Raw genomic sequence first — 19,884 nt, forward strand, 5'->3', positions numbered from 1 at the left:
AATTTTCAATTTAACCTTAAATAATATATGATTCAATTAAGTTATATATATTTAAAAAAAATCAAATTGCACAAGTTCGGTTTATAATTGGCTCAATTATACTTTTTCTTTCACAAAAGTTAAAAAAATTAAAAAAATCAAACCAAACAAGACTAAAAAAGTCTCAACACAAAAAAATCAATGCCAAACGAAAACTAAATAGTTTGTTTTGTGTTACTGTTATTGGCCTTGTTTGGAAAGTTGGTCATTTGACTTTTTAATTATTTTAATAGCTAAAAAAATTGTGTTTTGAAAGTTGATTGATTTTTTTTTTTAATAATTAATTTGATGGTTGTGAGAAAAAAAAATAATTATGGATTGAATATAATATTTTATTTTATAAATTATTTTTATTTATTTTATAGCCTAACTCTCTTTCCAAACAAGCCTATTAAAAAATTGGTTTAAGCAACAAATTTGATTAACATTGGAGTAACTTTGTAAATTATAAACTAATGTTGGATCCCCAGATTTTGGAAGAATTGCTAGAACTTCCTGTAACTATGTTTGTGCCCGTGATTTGGCTGACAATGACAATGACAATGACCTGTTATCCCATCATGAATCTTGTCTCGTTCACATCTGGTGAATCAAGGGGCCCCACTGAAAAGTAGGTTCCAATCTTGTGGTCCAAATGCAAAAATATCAAAATTTGGGATATTGAGTCAACTCGGAAGACCTTTTTTAAAGAGGGCGGCAAACATGTAGTTAACAACCAATCAAAAGTATAAAGCAAATATGTAGTTAACAACCAATTAAAAGTATAAAGAGCAAAGTTGATCATGATCATAGTTGGTACAAAGAGTAAAGTTGATCATGATCATAGTCCAATAATTGTTTTTTTTCATGATAATCAAACACATGGTTTTGTGTGACCGTGGCCATTCAAATTGGTCAAATTGGTAAGTATCTGGTTAAACTCGTAAAGTTTTTATATGAAATTAATTTAAATTGACTTATTGTAAAAAAAAATTAAATTTAAATTTATTTAATGAAATTAGCTTAGACAGTTTAGTAAGGGTTAGGTCGTAACATTTGAGATTTATAATTATTTTAAGATTTAATTTTTATTTTTTTCTTTATTCAACTGGTCAAAACATTTTGTTGGCATTTGTTTCTAAATTATTTGTTAAAATTGTAGAACAAAATTCATTCTACCAAAATATTATTTTGGAGCACTATACCCTCATTGGGTCAAAAACAATGAAATAAGTCCCATACAGATACAAATTAAAATGCAAGATTAACATCGTTAATAAAAGTAAAAACTAGCCTTAATGTCCTTATATTGGAGTGTTTTGAAAAATTGGTAAAAAGTTAGATTTTTGACTTTTGACTTTTTTGACAAAAAGCTGATATTTTTAGCTAAAAAAACTAAAAAGACAAAAAGCTGATTTTTTTAGCTTGTTGCCAAAAGATTCCATTGTGTCATCTCGGTTTCTTTTGCAATACACATGATTTTTAAAGTAATCATATATCAATCAATTAAACTACATCTTAATCCAAGTACTCTTCATTTTATAAGATGACTTATAATTTTAATCTAATTTCTAATTCATTTATACATTATATATATACACACACTAACATATATATTGGTGGTATATTCTATTAGAATAATGGGAACTAGGGGTGGGCGCGGGTCGGTTGCGGCCACGGAACCTCCAATCCGCCATCCGTCCGTCAGATTGGCGGATTGAAGAAAATCAATCCGCATCCGTCCGCCAATCCGGCGGATGTGGATTGAGCGGATTGGTGGTTTGGCGGATGGATGCGAATCGGTTTAGCGGTTTAAAATTTTATAAATTTTCAACATAATTCAACTTGTATACTTCCTCAAAAAAAAAAAAAAAAAAAGTATTACAGTCAATGATTTAAAAAAGTATTACAATCACTGTATGCCTTATCCAAAGAAAGAAAGTTTGAAACTTTAGAATATCATGATCACTGCATGCCTCATCCACATATTACAATCACAACATGATTCATCCCCATAAAGTATTACAATCTGTGATTCTTAAAATATAATAACAATTCAAACCACCAAAACCATGAACAGAGCAGTAGTAGAGATTGAATGTCTCTGTATTGTTACATCTACATATGTTTTTGAAAACAAAAACCAACCAGCATATATCATATTTTCTATTTATTATTTTTAGAGTTAGATTTAAAAACTAAAAAATATAGATGAATAATGCGTTTATTTTTTTCAATTCAAAAAATATATTCAAGTTGAAAACTTTTTTTCAACAGAATATTTAAATTCTTTTTTAATTGAAAACACAAACATAATATTTAAACAAATTGAAAATACAAAGTCTTATAAAGTACTAGGGGTGCTCGCGATTTGGCGGTTTGGCGGTTCGGTTGCGGCCAAAAAATCTCAAATCCGCCATCCATCCGCCAAATTGGCAGATTGGAGAAGATCAATCCGCAACCGTCCGCTCGTCATCACGCATCCGTCCACATTGCGGCGGATCGGTTCGGTTCGGTCGATTTTGGCGGATCGATATATCCGCTGCTCACCCCTAATGGGAACTAGTAAAGCCAAGCTCAAGTAGGACAATAATGACAATTGAGAACCCCTGGCATTACTAAATTGACTATTGAAAAAAGGGGATTTGCCAGTCATGAAACCATTTGGGATTATGAGTTTGCCACAACACAACAACTAACAAAGTTAACTAATCAAAATCCAATCTTCTATGAGTGTTTTTTTCTTGTCGTCCTACATATACATATACATATAGAGTAGCAGCACATGTGAGCTTCAACGTGGGTTGCCGTCCTCAACAGGATGTCAAAAAAAAAAACATCACCATCTCTTATTTATTTATTTTTGAAGTTTAAAGGGTAGTGGATATGACCAGTTCAATGTAATTAAGAAAATTTATTCAAATAAAAAAATATAAAAAGAACGTCCTGTGATTTTTAATTTGTTAAATGACATTCTTGGGATATTATTTAGTATTAGAATTGGGGTGCAAAAGCTGCATTGAATTCAATAAAACATCTCAATGCCTTTCACGTATTGAATACATATTTTACATTATTTATCTCTGTATTTTCATATTATGTATTACTTTTAGTTGTTTCAATCTTCTTAAAAAAGAAATTATATTAATTTATGAGACATTATATATATTTTTTGAATTTCAAGAATATTCGGTGTTATTTCTCTCCTTTTTGAAAAAATAATAATTTAAATATGAGAAAATGGTTGAAAATGAGTGTCAAACAATCCAATACGCAATGGAGTGTAGATAACTGAAAGTTATTAAAGACCTTCCTTATGACTAGTGACCTTTTTGTTCATATCTCCAAAAATAATAAAGAGCTCCAATCAATTATGGTCATACTCACAATTCATGCAGGCGTTAGCTTTTTGTGTCATTTTCTACCATATGACTATCACATTTCAGAAATTCTATTAACCTAAAAAATAAATTAGAAAATGATTCAACATTTTTAAATTTATGATATGCTTTTAAAATTGTTATTATGAGTCACACCATGAACAAATCTTGATCTTTAATTATTAATTCTGAATAGTAGATTTCTGAATTCCTTTTATAAGTTCCTAGAGTGGTTAATTACATTTTACTATAGATCACTGTCTGTATGGTGCAGTTTGAAATTAATACTATAATTTTTTTTTTTTTTTTTTATGTGTGTTTTAACTTATGTTTACAACTTCTGTTATAAATATAACCTAAGTTTTTAAAAAATTAATTATTTTGAAGTTGGGAGATGGATGTTTCTAAATGGACAATGTTTCTGTTCAATTCATTTTGAGAACCCGATTGTTCAGTCCAAGTCCCATTTTAATAATTCGATTTGTTAATCTTTTAGGCATCTATATAGATTATTCATAAAAAAATAAAATAAAATCGATCTTAATGTAGCCACAGGATTCAATAATATTCATATTAAAAAAAATGAATAGCTATTTTTAAAATCACACTTACCATCAAATTTTTTCAAGACAAATGTGATGAAATTATATGTGGTTATAATTATTGGATCAATTTTATAATTTTTGAATAACATATTATAAAATGGAGTCCATGGTGGATCCACATATCCAAACACTAAAAACTGGATACAAATTGAATCCTTTTTAAATTGGGTTTGGCTTACCTCATAGGTATAACACATTTACAAGTGACAATGCATCATTGCTTCTTGAAATTAAATTAGAAATAGTAACTGGATGAGACAATAATTTTTATTTATTTTATTTTGAACATTCAATTATATTATAATGTTTCATCCCCACCATAGTATATACTCTAAATCATCATCCTAATCGTGATATATTCTAAATCTTCCATATGTGCCCTTCCCGAACAAGTAGCCCATTAGAATCCATGGAGTTGGTCTTGATAAAAAATTTAAGCTAATTTGCCATGTTCAAATTTGCATCATCTTGCACACATAATTTTAATCCAAATGGGTGAAACATTCAACAAGTCATTAACTTCTTTGTTTTCTTCAGTTTGAATGTGTCATATCTTTCTATATAAAGAGATTCAATCTGTTTTTTCAAATGTGTAATGACTTAAGGCTGAATTTATAATTTAGCTAGTGTAGATTTTATGAACTATATTATTGTGTTCAACCATCATACTGTAAGAAATGGTTTGGAAAGGAAAAATAGTTTGGCAAAAATAGATTTTTCTTAAAACTTTGGTCTAATTTTTAATTGGGACTCATGTGCTGAGGTTGGCGGGTATTGGTAGTAATATGTTCTATGCTGCGTTGTGATTCACGTAGTATATTTTGTTATTCAAAACCATTATTAAGTGAATGAAAAATTAATGCCAAAGTAAGCTCCATAAAAATGGTGTTGTGGTGGGTTTCCCAAATTTGGAGGAATGAAAGCTTGTCCCACATTGTTCGGCTAACCTAACATTGTTAGGTTTATAAGCCTCGGGCGCGGGATGTGAGGTTGAGTTGGGCTTGTCTAGTCCACTGCATGTCTTTTTTAGCCAAAAACATTTGAATTTTATTTTTTCTAAAATTAAATTGTTACCTTTTGGAATTTGAATTTCAACTCCAAATTGGCATTTTGGTCCAACACACTTATCCATATTTTTTCATCCACCCGAATAGGTTTATACATGTTTAAATTTAAACCAAATAGGTTCATATCTGTTTAAATTTAAACCGAACAGGTTTGTATCTGTTTAATTCAAACTAAACAGGTTTTGTACCTGTTCAAACCTGTTCGAACAGGTTTTCTACCTATTCTAAAAAGCCACCAGGTTTTTTATTAAGTATACAGTCCCTCACTTGGATTTTGTACTCAATAATTTTCGTCCATGCCTCTGCTGCTAATCTCTATTCTGCTGCATTTATTTTTCTGTGAGAAAATGTATAAACACAAAGCGTGTTCGTTATGTGAATAGTTTGTAGTGCTGCTACTGTTCGTTGTTGATCATGTTATCTTGGGAGATAGACGTCCATAATCCGTTAGCACCCGAGAAAGGACGAATCTGTCTTAAGGAAACAATGTTCAACACTAAACTTGATCAGAATTTTGTTTGAGAAAACAATAAGGTAAGTGATTAGTTTGGTTTTCTATTTTATTATTTTTCCATTTTCAGATTCAGATTTTGTTTTTTGTAACAAAATAAGAATTTGTTGTTTTAATTTTTTTTTATATACTGATTTGATTTTTGTAATCAAACAGTCTCTCTCATTTCTTTAATCATTTATTTGAATACATTGAAGATTGTTCAACACATACATTATTTTCATATATAATTAAATGTTTAAAGGGTATGTGTATATAATTTTAGGGGAAATTATTCGTAGGTCTTGTTTGAAATGTGTGCACTATTTAATTCAACAACTTTTTGAGTAGACTCAAAAGTTCTATATGTTTTCCTCTCTCTGCTCTTTGTTTCATTCTTTACGTTTTCCTCTCTCTCTCTCTCTCTCTCTTCTGGGTTTTCTTTTCCTTTTCTTTGTCGTGCCAACGACCGATGAACACACTTTTTTTATTCTCTTTCTCTTTCTAATATATAGTCACTGGTGATCGACAACTACCATTGATTGGCGTTCATCGGCAACCACCAACCACCAACATCAACTTGTGACTTCATTCTCATTGATGGCGAAAAAGATAAGATCTACATTAGATTTGAGTAGATCTACATGAGATCCGACTAGATTTAAACAAAAAATAGTTGCCAGAGTACAATATTCTTTCTATATCTATTCTTTCCTTCGATTTCTTAATTTTTCTATCTTTTCTCTGTTACACACGTCTATTTTTCTATTTTAATGGAGAAAATTTTCAAATTCTGAATAAGTTGTTTTTAAGTTTTAGTTACAAGCGGTGAAAACTGTAAAATTTTACAGTTTCAGCTTGGTGTTGCAATGAATCATGCTTTAAAATTACAAAATTTTACAGTTTCATAACATTCTTTAGAATTGTAAAATTTTGCGGTTTCATAACATGTTTTCCAGCTTAATAGAATAATATTTTGAAACTGTAACATTTTATAGTTTCAAAGTTTACATTTCAGTTTGATCAATATTACAGATTATTTGCTTAAACTCTACAAAAATTAAAAAATAATATATATACTTTTTCCCATTATTGTTTGTTGTTGTCATGTTTTTTAACTATAATTTCTCCATTTATTTTTTTTTTAGGGCAATATTCTGAATATTTCGATAAGTCTCCGATGATGTTCTTGACATTTTTCAGTGATGTTTAGAACGCTCTAGCGAACTTCCGGTGATACTCCAGCGACTTCCCGGTGATGTTGCATATTCTGACGAGTCTTCGGTGAGTCTGACAATAATCGTTGGATGTAATAGCATTTTTAAAGTTATAAAAAAAAATAAAATATTTGGTAACAATTAAAAATATGTAAAATTAATTAATACAAGTATTTTGTTTTGAGATTAGATGGATTTTAAACTTTGCGTATAAAGCGCCCATAATTTTATTAACTTGGGCAATGATACTCATGCAATTGGAAGGATGTTCAAATTAATGATTCAGATTTATTTTCTAAACATATAACGATTAAAAGTGATGATACATATAATAGGTCAATTTTCATATGAAGGGCTGGTTTGGAATTTATTTATTTGATATTTTTTTTTAAATTTTTTACAAGAAAATATACAAAAAAAATAATAATATGATAATTTATATACAATAAATAAATAAATAAATAATTTATTTAGAGAGTTGCCAAACAAGTCGCTTAATTTTTGTGGAGACCGTAATAGTCAATAGGAATGGCAACGGGCCGGGGATGACACTCCCCGTCCCCGATCCCCGAAGGTAGAAAAATCTCCGTCCCCGCCCCCGATCCCCGGCGGGGAACCCATCACCTCCCCCACTCCCGTCTCCTAACGGGGATCGGGTTTCCCCGACCCCGAAACATCCCCGGCAGATCTGTTCAATACAAAAAAAAAAAAAATCTGTATAATGGACGAACAACAGATCTGTTCAACACACACACACAACAACAACTTTTCAGATCACAGCAATCATCAATCAACAACATATATATAACAACTTTAAAAAAAAAAAAAAAAATGTTCTTCAACAACAGATATATATATATATATAGTGAGAGAGAAAGAGAGATGCGGTCAACTTCGAGAGGCGGTGGTGGATCGACGGAGGGCTTCTTCGCTTCAGATCTGTTCAGATCGGTTTCACTTCTTCAGATCTGTTCTGAGTCTGCATGAGTCCGTGAGTGAGTGAGGGAGATGCGATCGACTTCGAGAGGTGGTGGTGGAATGGCAGAGGCGGTGGTGGGGTGGAGCAGCGGGTGAGAGAGAGGGAGAGGAGTTGTGATCGACTTCGAGAGAGAGAGAGGTCTGAGAGAGAGAGAGACAGAGGTCAGAGAGGGAGAGAGAGTGATCCAGGTCTGTGACTGTGAGATAGAGTCTAGAGAGTGATGCAAATCTGAGATAGATGCAAATCTGTGAGGGAAGGGTTATATTAAATATATATATATATATATAAATGGATAGAGGGAGCATAAAGGTAGTTTTATTTCCGGGAGGAAACGGGGCGGGCCTTGGGGACGGAGCGGGTCGAGTCCGGGGCCGGGAAAGCTATCCCCGTCCCCGGCCCGAAACTAATCGAGAATGTATTTTTTAATACCATTCCTGGCCCGTAGGGAATATTTTTCGAGAAAAAACCATTGTAATCGGGGACGGGAGGTCGAGTCTCCGTCGGGCCAGGTTTAAATTACCATCCCTAATAGTCAACGTACACATGGTATTCTACCGAGTGTAAAGCCCTTCTATTAAAAAATGTTTGAAATTTTAGAAAAATTATTTAAAATTTTGATACAAACTTTTTAAATATTTTTTTTAAAAATATTTCAAAACATTGCTTGTATATAGATTTGGGACCCACATCCCCAATAATTCACAGCTGAGCACTGCAACACAATTTATATTCTATCAGATCAGAATCTTCTTTGTACCTTCAAGCACTGTATTGCAGGAGTATGAGAAAATTGCACAAAAGCCCCTCAGATTTGATTGCTTTGAGTTCAAGGATCATCATGCTAACAAAACTCTTTAGCTACACTTTTATGAACCGTATTCAGATAAAGACAAGTTCAAATAATTCATACCAAAGATCTTTCTATGGAAGGGAGGAGTTGATTATTAAACCTTTGAACCTTTTGCATAGTTGGCACTTTTGGGGGTTGGATTGTAAATCATACTTTATTAAATTTTCAACTTTGCAACAGTGTTGATACTTTGGGGAGGTCCATAGGCTTTACTTCGGCATCAATTTTTTCTTTAAAACTTAGCTTAACAAGTAAATTTCGAATACTTAGAATCCTTGTCAAACCAAGAGTATCAGTTAAGCACCTAGTATGACAATAGGAGTCAAATCCAAGATATCCGAGTGAATCCACTTTTAATCCAAAAAAAAAAACCAAGAAAAAACCTGCACAATGAGATTAGAGATTGAGAATGAGTATGCCTATAAATTCATAGACACGAGAGGGAAATCATTTAATAGACAATAAATTCAAATGCCATGGTGGTTCACAGTGAGATCACCATGTCAATTTAGGGAAGGAAAAATGGAGAAACATGACTAAAATGTAGTTGATGTTAGCCAACATTTCCTTGGTAGGGATACGGGAAAGAACCCTACTTTATTTGCATAACAAAAAAAAAACAAAAAACAATGGTAAAATTCACTTTGCAAAGTTACAGAAGAAAGAATCCTACAAGTTAAGGGAATCTATTTCCTTCGCAAATCAAGATCCAAGCACAACCTTATGTTACGAAAAAAAGGAAATATAAACCACAAAAAATCTGTTCCATAAATTTACAAAAGATGATCAACTATTCAACCATATGAAATATAAACCAGCAAGCACACTGTTTTTTCAAGTGTGCATCTATGTAAAATTCTCAGCAATCTAAAGCTCCTTGCACCAAAGCTCTGAAGCATTCAGCAGCTATCAATTGTTAAAAAATAAAATTATTATTGTTATAACTGATTGCTATTTATTAAGTTTAAGAGAATCAAACATCATTCCAAAGATGTGTATGCAATAACCATAAGGAGTCAATAATCACCTAGCTGGCTATTTAAAAAAAGAAGAAGAAGAATTTTCTTATCAAAAGGGCAAGCTGGGGAAATTCCCCGAAACTTTAAGGTGAAATGATCCAGCTCCTCAAACATTCAACGCAACGTGTGCATGACCTGGAACAGAGTGAAAGTGAATGTAAACCACGAGATCAATTTGTTGAATCATTAGACAATAATTTTAATGGAAGACAGTTATACTTACTAATTGTGTTTCCCGTCATAGAACTGAGCATTTTTTGATGACTTGAAAGTTTTCAAAAATTCTGTAGCCTTCTGTACTTCTTGCTTCTGCCTTGACTTGTCCCAATTGTGTTCAGCAGCCAGTATTTGAATTATGCGGGGTAATGCCCGGCCTGCTGCATCAGTGTCAAGAAAAGCAAGCCGAGATCTCCTAGCGATGAAATCTATTGTAGATTCACAGTACTCATGCCGAGCACAATATGCCACCTCAGCTTCTAGAAAGGGGTATCCATGGGCAAGTCGCTTTCCCAAATGTTCATTCTAGAAATAAATAAATAAAGGGTTTACACAGTCAATTGGCAGGAACCACAAATTATATGCATCAGAGATACAATTCCATCACGGTACACCCCAAGTATCCAGAAACTGATCTAACTCTGCTAGCAGGATTGTCATGCATAACTATAAGTATTGCATAGGATTGTCATTACGGAATTATAAGAAGTATTCCAGCTCAATGAATTAAAGGGATTTATCTATAGATAGGATTTCATCAAAAACAGAGAAAAGAAAAAAATTCACCTGAACTTGATTTGGTATTCTTCCAATGCAAAACAAATAAATTGAGAATGAGCCAGTGTCAACATGATGTTTGCTACCCCATAAAGATAAATAATTAGAAACCCCATATTCTAATGGTAAGAAACCATTAATTGAAATGTAAATGAATCCAGGTATAAACCCCAGGTGTCCACCACCACACTCATTAGCCAGTGATCTGAATTTAGAAACAATTCAATATGAAGTTTGTTATATCCACATCATGAGAAAATGGATGGGAACGTATCTAAGATGCTACATGTAGGTTCTGTATCAATCCACAAACAATTAATTTCTAGCCAAGCTTCTTGATGACTGAGAAAACAGATAGTAGAGAATCATATCACTAGTTCTGCTTAAATAATTCCAAGAAAATTAATGAACTACATATAAATCAACTCAAACCACTTCTTTCTTCTGCATGTGAGTATCTCCCATAAAAAAACTAGCACACGAGAAACTATGAGAAAAGTGTTTCTCATGTGCTAGTTTTTGAAAAGTGTAATTGAGTAGAATATCTTGATCTATTTATTGAAAAGTGTTTAAACAAAAAATAGTGAAGTACAACAAATATCAATTGCCAAAGTTACGTCAGACTAACAGATTAAACTTCTAGAAGAATATAAAATAAATTGCAGAAAAAATTACAGTAAACAACTAAGGCCTCGTTTGGCAAGAGGCTATTTTAGCCAATTAGCCAAAAAGTTACTAAATTAGTCAAAAAGCCAACAACACATACCAAAAAGTCAAAGATTCTCTTTTCTCTCTACTTTTTGCACATCTTTTCGTAATTAGCCAAAAAGTCATCCCAAACATACAAGTTTTTTTTACCTACCTTTTTAGCCAAATAGCCAAAAAGTTACTAAATTAGCCTGTTCCCAAACGAGGCCTAAGACTTCATAGGGAAAAAGAATGCTAGAAGTACGGGAAAAAGTATCAACCAAGGGTGTCAAACCTGAGCTATGGCAGCCACCCGTTCAGCCAAAGTACCATATGCATGGGACAAATGCTTTGCTGTGGCAGTGTCCATGACTCCTGGCACAACTTTACCACTGTACGACTTCTTCATGCGGACATATTGTTGGGCAAGCACCGTGAAAGATGCAGGGTCATATCCATCTCCACCAATAAGATGTAGGTTGTATGTCAAACATTTGTTGGTAGGACTCAGCTTACCAGACTTGATAGCTGTATCAACTGCATCTTCTGCCATGCTTACTCATGTAAAGAAAACAGAAGTTTCGTTAAAATAGACTGAGGAAAAAGTTGCTTCACACTTCTAATGTTGATTTCACTATAAATTAAGGTAACATAACATGCTGTTATATCTGCAACAAATAAGCCATAAAGAAGGGGCATAGAACTAGAAGTGCTAGCACAATAAGTATTTAACTAAATTCAGGTACATGATTGTACAAAAGCATAAAAAAGAAGATCCCAGTGCATACAAGTTTCAGTTTCCAAAAACTGATACAAATTCTACAACCTATAGGGAAACCCAGATCAGCCAATATAAAATGTACCTTCTATATGTAGTCCACTTTCCACCAGTAATCGTGACTAAACCAGGGTAATCTTCGCATACAACATGATCCCTGGAAATGCTCTCAGTGTTCTTTGCTCTAGGATCTGTTGCCAATGGGCGAATACCACTCCAAGCAGAAAGAACATCTACACGCCGTACCTAAATTGTCCTGCTATAGTTTTAGTATCCACTAAAAACTGAATAATTAAACAAAATAGATGACACCTAGGTTGAGTCACATCAACATAAATGGACCAGAAGAATACTAAAGTCTCCCTAAGAAAACAAAATTGAAGCAAGAAACTAATGAATTTGTGATGATGTCTTGACATGTATATGAAAAATATTTAAAACATCAACCATTATTGCTTTTGCTTCTTAACAGCATGATTGTATTGGCAAATATCCACCAATACAAAAAAAACTAATTGGTCCACAGACCTGGAAGGCAACCAGACCAAATAAGCAAGTTAATTCATAAATTTGAGATCCCAACTTCTTGAGGTTAGCCTAGACTTGAGAAGGTTTCTAGTATGGGAAGGAGCTACTAAAATTGGAAAAACCACAGAATATTCTTCTCATCTTCTGTGACAAACTATAAATCAATGAGTATTTGGATCACTTGGATAGCATTACAAAACTATTTACACCTACAAGTGTCAGCAAGAACACATGCAAAGATGCAGAGAGTCGGACAATGCTCAGAAGGCTACACAGGCCAACACATACTTGCATACTTCTTACATCCTTAGCTATGCTTCAATATTTTCTTTTGGTTAATGTAGGTGCAAAATATTTAGGTTACATTATCTCAAATGCATACCAATTACATACAAATTGAACGGATTGAAGGAGGACATGTCTTAAGCTAAATCTGCACAGAAATGGCTGGCATTTGTTTAATATGTGAGTGCAACATGTTTCCAAAGACTAGGAAGCCTTAGCCATATAAAATGGTGAGGGAGATGCTTACTGAATCTATCAACTTTCATCACTCGGAGATATTTAAGTATTGAAAGGGTTCAAACTGCAAAAAAACTACTATAAGATCCTCTACATAGTAACATTTCAGCATCAACAGTGGATATTGAGGTTTCAATGGGCATTTCATTTGATAAAAAATAAAAATTGAGATGCATATCTTAAGCATTCCAGTCAATAAGCTACATTATGCTATGGGATCAAAAGACATCTGCCATGGAGTTTAAAAACCAAACCAAACCAAGCCTTAAGTCCCATGGAGTTTGCATTAAAAATAAGAGACAGGTAGCAACATTTAAAGCTGGGCCTACAGTCCAAATGGTAAGGACTGCACAGCATAATCTTGACGCAAAAATTTGAGGCTCCCATCAAAGAAAATGATATCAGACAGATAGCAAAAGTTGAACTTCAACCAACAAAAAGAAAGTAACTTTATAGTCTTCAGTCCAACTCCATTTAGAATACGATAACACAGAGACAACCAGATAATAGGGTATATCTTCAGGCTTTATTATTCATAATTCCACAAAGATTTACCGAGATGACCAGAATTTTTTTTATTTTTTTATTTTTTATTATTATGAACAAACTTCACCAAGAATCCCACAAAAAATAACTTTACAACAACAAATATTTGGAAAATTAGCATTCCATGCAGATTATAGATGAGCGTGCACACACAAAACGAAAAAAAATGCACAAACCTTAACATTAAGGTAATCACAGATGGCATCCAGTATAAATTCAATCTCATCCTCATTTGGTTCTGGAAGCATTGTAATGGTGGTGCTGGAATCCGTAGTGCCAGCAACCGTTCTTCCCAACCACGGCAGCATGAAGACAACACGTCCATCTTTTGTTTTGGGAACGATTAAACCCATTCCCTCGGGAGAATAGTAATCAGGTAGCACAATATGTACACCACTGCTTGGACAGATCATAGGTTTTGCATCATTGTCAGCCATTTTCCTCACAGAATCACAGAATGGCCCAGCCGCATTCACAACAACTTTTGCATATGTATCAAACTCTTTACCTGCACAATTTACCGAGCAATAAGGATCATATAAAATTGAATTAATCATGTTGATTACCCTATTTAAACCAAAATTCTAAGCATTGAAACCATGAACACAAAAGCAAGAACAAACCAATGAGGGAGAGAACCATTAAATAAACAAGCAACAATCATTTGTGTGTAGAAGGGGATATTTTTTTTCTTTTAATTTTCTCCAAATAAGTTAAAGCTCAAACACTCTTGCCACTTCCAAAACAATGTTGAATAACAATATGCAAAAGAGCATAATCACCACGTGTGAAGAACACCTCACGCACATATAGAAGCTGTTAATGATTTTCTTTAATTAATCCAGATATGTAGTTGGTACCCCTAAGTCTTGACATACATACTAAAATAGGATAAACAAAAAAATTAATAATTAAACTTGCATGTTGCTACATCCATAGGGCAGGGTCAAATGTGATTGAGTGAAACATACTTGGAAATCATGAAGCAGAATGGTGACAAAATATCATAATGGCGCAAATCTCGAGGCTTGAAACATTATTGTATTTCACAGTGGTAAAAAGAATGAGACAAAGTTTAGAAGTTCATATATTCATGTTGACAATAAGATGCCAAAACATAGTGCTTATCATACCTGTCAGATTGTCTCGAATATGAGCACCGATTATCCGGTCGCTACCTTCATCTTTTAGAAAGGATATGACTTCAGCATGGTTAAGCACAGCTGCACCTGCTAATGCAGCAGTGCATGCTAACCCAACATTAACTCTCGAGTCATTCATTTGTCCATCATAATAAACCACTGTGCCCTTCAAGGTTCTATCTTTTCCCTTCCTTGCAAGAGTGGGGAACAGTTCAACAGACTCTTGCGCAGAATAATATCTGGACAGGTGCAGGAGGCGTGGTCCTGCGACCAGATCATACAGTTTCAAGCCCATCCAGAAGTACACTGCCTCAAACCAGTTAAAACACGGTGTCATGCATGGCAAAGCATTGCATAAGTGTGGAGCATTCTCAATAACCTGTTTACGCTCCTCGAGAGCATGGAATACCAGCTTCAATTGTCCATAGTCTAAATTAAAAACTGCTTTCTCCAAGTACCGAACTCCTAAAAATGTTGTTTAAATGAGTATTAACAATAAATGATGAATTTGACAATATTAAAGAATGTTAACAAACAACAACAAAATAAATACAAGAACGATATGAATAAAAACTTCCTGAGTAATAAAGAATTATTAGTAGAAGATGAACAACTTTCACTACATTCATAATTTATTTTGTTATAGATAAAAGCAATATATTAGAGTGCAAAAGAGAAAGAAATCAATGTTAGTTTTGACACTTCAAAATAAAGCAGTTCCAAGAACAACTAAAAAAAAAATAATGACTAGATAATCCACATATACAAAGCGTAATGCCCGATGCCAGATACTATGACACCATTACGATGTTTGTTTCAATGCTTTAAAAACCGGACCGGTGAACGAACCGGAAAAAGGATCGGGTGGACAGGTCACCGGTTCAACCGTCGGGTTAAACCGGAATTGAACCGTGACGTAATAAATATATTAAAATTATATTTAAATAAAAATATAAGTAATAAAATTATAAATTAAAAATATTAAATTATCTTAAATATTTGTCTTAATATTTTTTTTACTGAAAAATATAATAATATATTTTGAAATATTATTAATTTTAATTTTGGAAGATGAAATCAAATATTTAATATTCCCTCCATATGATTTTAATTCAAATAATTTGATTGAAAGGAGAGCAAAAATTTTGGAGGGATATCAAAATTTCAATATTCCCTCCAATACATTTGATTGAATCCTACATGGATTTTTTGAGTCTTTTTGAAAGAATTTTTTTCTTATAAATAGGTGAAAACTTTCACAATAATTTCATCAAAACTCTTAATGGGATTCCTCACAAGAGGAGACCCTTAAAAAAGAGTTTCAAATTAAAATTTTCTTATATTCTTATATTTTATATATATAAATATTATATATATAAAATGAGAAAGAAAGAAAGAAAGAAAGAAAAAAAAAAAAAAAAAACTGAAAAAAAAAAAGGAGCCAGACCGGTTCGATCAACCCGTGACCGGGTCAACCGGTTCACCGGTTTAACCGGTGGGTTCACCGGTTCTCAATAAATAGTCCGGTTTTTGCAATTGGCCGGTTTAAGAGAGCTAACCGGACCGGAACCCCATTCGGTCAACCGGTTGAACCGGCCGGTCCGGTCCGGGTTTCAAAACCTTGATTTGTTTTTCCCCTTTGTAACTAAATCATGAAGACCCCATAAGCTGGCCTGTTATAGAAGTTAGGCTCCAACTCATGATCTCAGCCTTCTTGAGACATAGTCCACGACCACATTCATGACGTAGGTGGTTGGTGGAATATTCACACGAAGATTGTCAATTTAGTCATTAGAATTTGATTAAAAGTCATTCAAAATATATTGCTTTATTTTCTTACTTTTAAGGCCTAGTTTGGGAAGACTAAATAAGTGCACTTTTTGACTTTTTATGAAATATGGGTTGAGTTTGGGTTGGGTTTGAAGTGAAGTGTTAGAGAGGTGATGTGATTTAAATAAGATGATGTGACTTAAATAGGATAGTGACTTTTTGACTTTTTGTCTTTTTTCAATCATGCCAAACTTAGCCTAAATGTCCTTAGGTTTTAAGGGACAAAAGCTTGAGGCTTGAGCTATTAATAGTGTTTGAAAACATTTTTAGATGTTTTACGATTTTAGGATCAAAATCTTAGGCCTAAATCCATATTAGGTAGGGTAGTTTTATATGTTTATTACTTGTCATTAGGGTTTTTGTATTCCCTCAAAATGGCTTCTTAGGAGAAAAACGAAAAAGGTCTTGACAAATTAATAAACGCTTTAATGAGAGCCTTGTGCATTGAGTCCCCCATTTTTTAGATTCCCACAAACTTCATCCAACTTTCTTGGTTTTGTATTTTCCAACCAAGGCAAAACTAATCTAGCCCTTATTCTACATTTTCTAAACAATCTTTTATGGCTCTCCATAAAATCTCTGAGTCCTAGCAATTTTTTATAACATAACTACTATTCTAGTTCTAAATAAATTTATCCAAATGCAACATTGCCTATGTAGCACTTTACCACGATATCTAATAATCTATTTTACATCAAACAATAAATAAATTATAGCACTAGAATGAATTTACTCAAAACCATAACAACCGATTTCAAGTGCATCATGTACAGAACTTATATGATGATGTTATAGCACAACAAATGCCTATACTTAGGCCAAAATGCTATGTCATTCCCACAATATTTAACAAATGCATCAATACTAAATTCTTTTCAAGTAATCCCAACCCAACAAAGTCCAAAAGAGAGCACACAAATGATGTTAATTGATTTTCGAGTATTGGGCTGGTTGAAGAGGGCCAAAGTGCTTTGGTTTTTTGCTATCTTTGCGATTTTTTGGGTCATCTGGTTGGAGAGAAACGGGCGCGTCTTCGAGTAAGTATCTTGGGGTGTTGATTTTTAGCTTCGTTTTGAGTGTCGGGAAATCCTTTGTTCAAAGGAATTCCTCTCTTTTTGATTGTAGCAAATTGGGTGCCAGTTTGTGATATGTGGTGCTTTCTTTGTTTTGGATTTTGTCTCTTTTTGTTGTTTTGTCATTTTTCACTTATAATCTTTTATAGCTGATGCCTTATCCTCCCTTCTTTTGGCTTTGTGCCTTGATAAAGTCTTTGTTTCTTCCAAGTCAGAGCAAAAACTTTGAAAAAGTGCAAAACATATCAAATTAATCAACTAAAGAAACTCAACTTCAAATTTTTTAAATGCCAAAAAAATCTGGTATCAAATAGCAATGACCTAACAATAATTACTTTTGATAGCAAACAATGAGCTTCTTCAAAACTCAAAGCCCTAGCCAAACTTTCTACATCAACATATGTATGTATCAATACATTATACATATATACTAGCATAATGAGTGGTACTCTAATCTCTAGATACTGTGAAAACCGAGCTCAAAGGTTCAACACTCAGGAATTCAAAGATTACATGCAATCGAAACACATACCTCCATGAATTAGCTTTGTCGATCGAGACGAAGTACCAGACGAGAAGTCCTCTCTCTCCACGAGGCCGACACGGAGGCCTCTGGTGGCGGCGTCGAGAGCAGCGCCGCATCCGGTGGCGCCGCCGCCGACGACGAGAATGTCGAGGGGATTGGCGGGGCTGGAGCCGATCAGAGCAGACTCCTGTACGGTCCTCGGAGGAAGGACGGCGTAGGGGTCGGCGATCTTCCTCTGGACTGCCTCCAGAGCAGGTCCGCCGCGGTCGGCGGCGGAGACGGAGGGGTCTCGGAGGCAAGCGTAAATGCCGCCGGATGCGACGGCGACTGCGGCGGCGGCGCGGAAGCGGTGGAGGCGAATGAAGGTGGCCATGGCGATGGATGTTTCGGAGATATGGATCCAAGAATTCTGTAGTCTCGACTTCCGAAAATAATTATAAAAAAAAATATAAAATATAAAAAGTTTGCGTTGGGAGTAGGAAACTCGTGGCGATAATTTATTATCTATGGGGTGGTATAACATATACTAATTAATGTATTAATTAGTATATTAATATTAGTTATAATATTATTATCGATTCTATTCATATTATAAATTTTAAAAATTTCTTAAATTATATTATATCATCAATTAATACATATAACATTATTCTTTTATTGGTATTGACCTATTTTTGTCACCTTGATTAAATGTTAATATTTTATACATTTTTTTTTTAAAAATAAATTAAAATTTAACTTTTAATTTATTTCTCAAAATAGGTCAATATTGTTATTATTTTTAACCAAAATTTTTTTTATCACATAAATGATTGAAGTTAATTAAATAAAATAAATTTATAATTTTTTTACGATACGGGTCATTTATATACGAATTTTTTATTAAAAAATATTCAAATTATAATTAATTAATATAAAATTATAAATTTAAATTTAAAATTAAATAAAATTAAAATTATAAATATTAAAATACAATTTGACTTTGAATTTACCATTATGGCAATGCATTGGAGTTAATTGGACATTCTTACCCTTATATTGTATTGTATCTTGTGATCATCAATTTGGTCACAAGAGTCGCAACAGTTTGAAAGAAAGAGGTTGGAAAATATGAACTGTGATTGAACAATAAATATGTTGAATTGAATTGTCAAATTGTATTTGACAGTAATGTTTGAACAATTATTTTGAAAGAATAGTTAAAAGTTATCTTTTAATTTTTAATTTATTTTGATTTTATCATTTTTTACATTTTTTATAAAAAAAAATTTAAAAAAATAAAAAAAATTAACTTTTAATCATTTTTTCAAAATGAATATAAGACCAATTACATGGATTATTTCTCTTTGTAAAATCATTTATCTTTTTCTTTTATAAGACCAATCCTTTATCTTTTTCTTCCCCTGTTCGGTGGATTTGGATTTGGTGTTGGGGGGCGGGCGTTGCATAGAGAGAGAAAAGGGAAGAAAATGACAGAATGAAGAGAGAGTAATGATGTGTTCAAAAAAAAAAAAAAAAAAGTAATGAAAATGTCCATATTATCTTTGAAAAATGGTCATATGTTGCATATGTGACTAATTTTCTATTAAAAAAAAAAATTGAATTGATTTATAGATTGGATCAAGTCAATAGACACACACAAAAAAAAAAAAGAAAAAAAAAAAAGAAAGAAAGATTATAATCAAGTTAATTGAAATTATAGATACCAAATTAACATAATGAATAAAGTATAGAAACTTCTTACACAAATTGTCCAAATTAATAAATCAGAAACGTAAGAAACTCACAATTTTTGTAACTAATTAAAAGTTAATACATAACCCGTCTCTTAAGGAAAATAACATAGAAATTCA

At 32.9% G+C, this 19,884-nt stretch overlaps 1 protein-coding gene across 2 annotated transcripts; it reads right to left on the reverse strand.

Moving 5' to 3' along the window:
- Nucleotides 1-9,519: 9,519 nt before the first annotated feature.
- Nucleotides 9,520-19,706, reverse strand: LOC114310457 (glycerol-3-phosphate dehydrogenase SDP6, mitochondrial). 2 transcript variants are annotated; one of them, XM_028256428.2, is made up of 7 exons: nt 18,038-19,706; nt 14,594-15,067; nt 13,637-13,968; nt 11,950-12,110; nt 11,382-11,640; nt 9,849-10,147; nt 9,520-9,760 (listed from the first exon to the last, which is right to left on the reverse strand). In XM_028256428.2, coding segments are annotated over exons 1-7 (2,043 nt in total). In that variant the 5' UTR covers nt 18,555-19,706; the 3' UTR covers nt 9,520-9,759. The 2 variants fall into 2 exon arrangements, 1 of the variants encoding a protein (XP_028112229.2); XR_014331917.1 differs by lacking the exons at nt 9,520-9,760; nt 9,849-10,147 and adding an exon at nt 10,970-11,090 and having other exon boundaries at nt 11,323-11,640.
- Nucleotides 19,707-19,884: the final 178 nt, after the last annotated feature.

This window comes from Camellia sinensis, chromosome 1, assembly GCF_055761805.1.
Source record: "Camellia sinensis isolate YWXY chromosome 1, ASM5576180v1, whole genome shotgun sequence".
In the NCBI taxonomy this organism is placed as follows: Eukaryota; Viridiplantae; Streptophyta; class Magnoliopsida; order Ericales; family Theaceae; genus Camellia; species Camellia sinensis.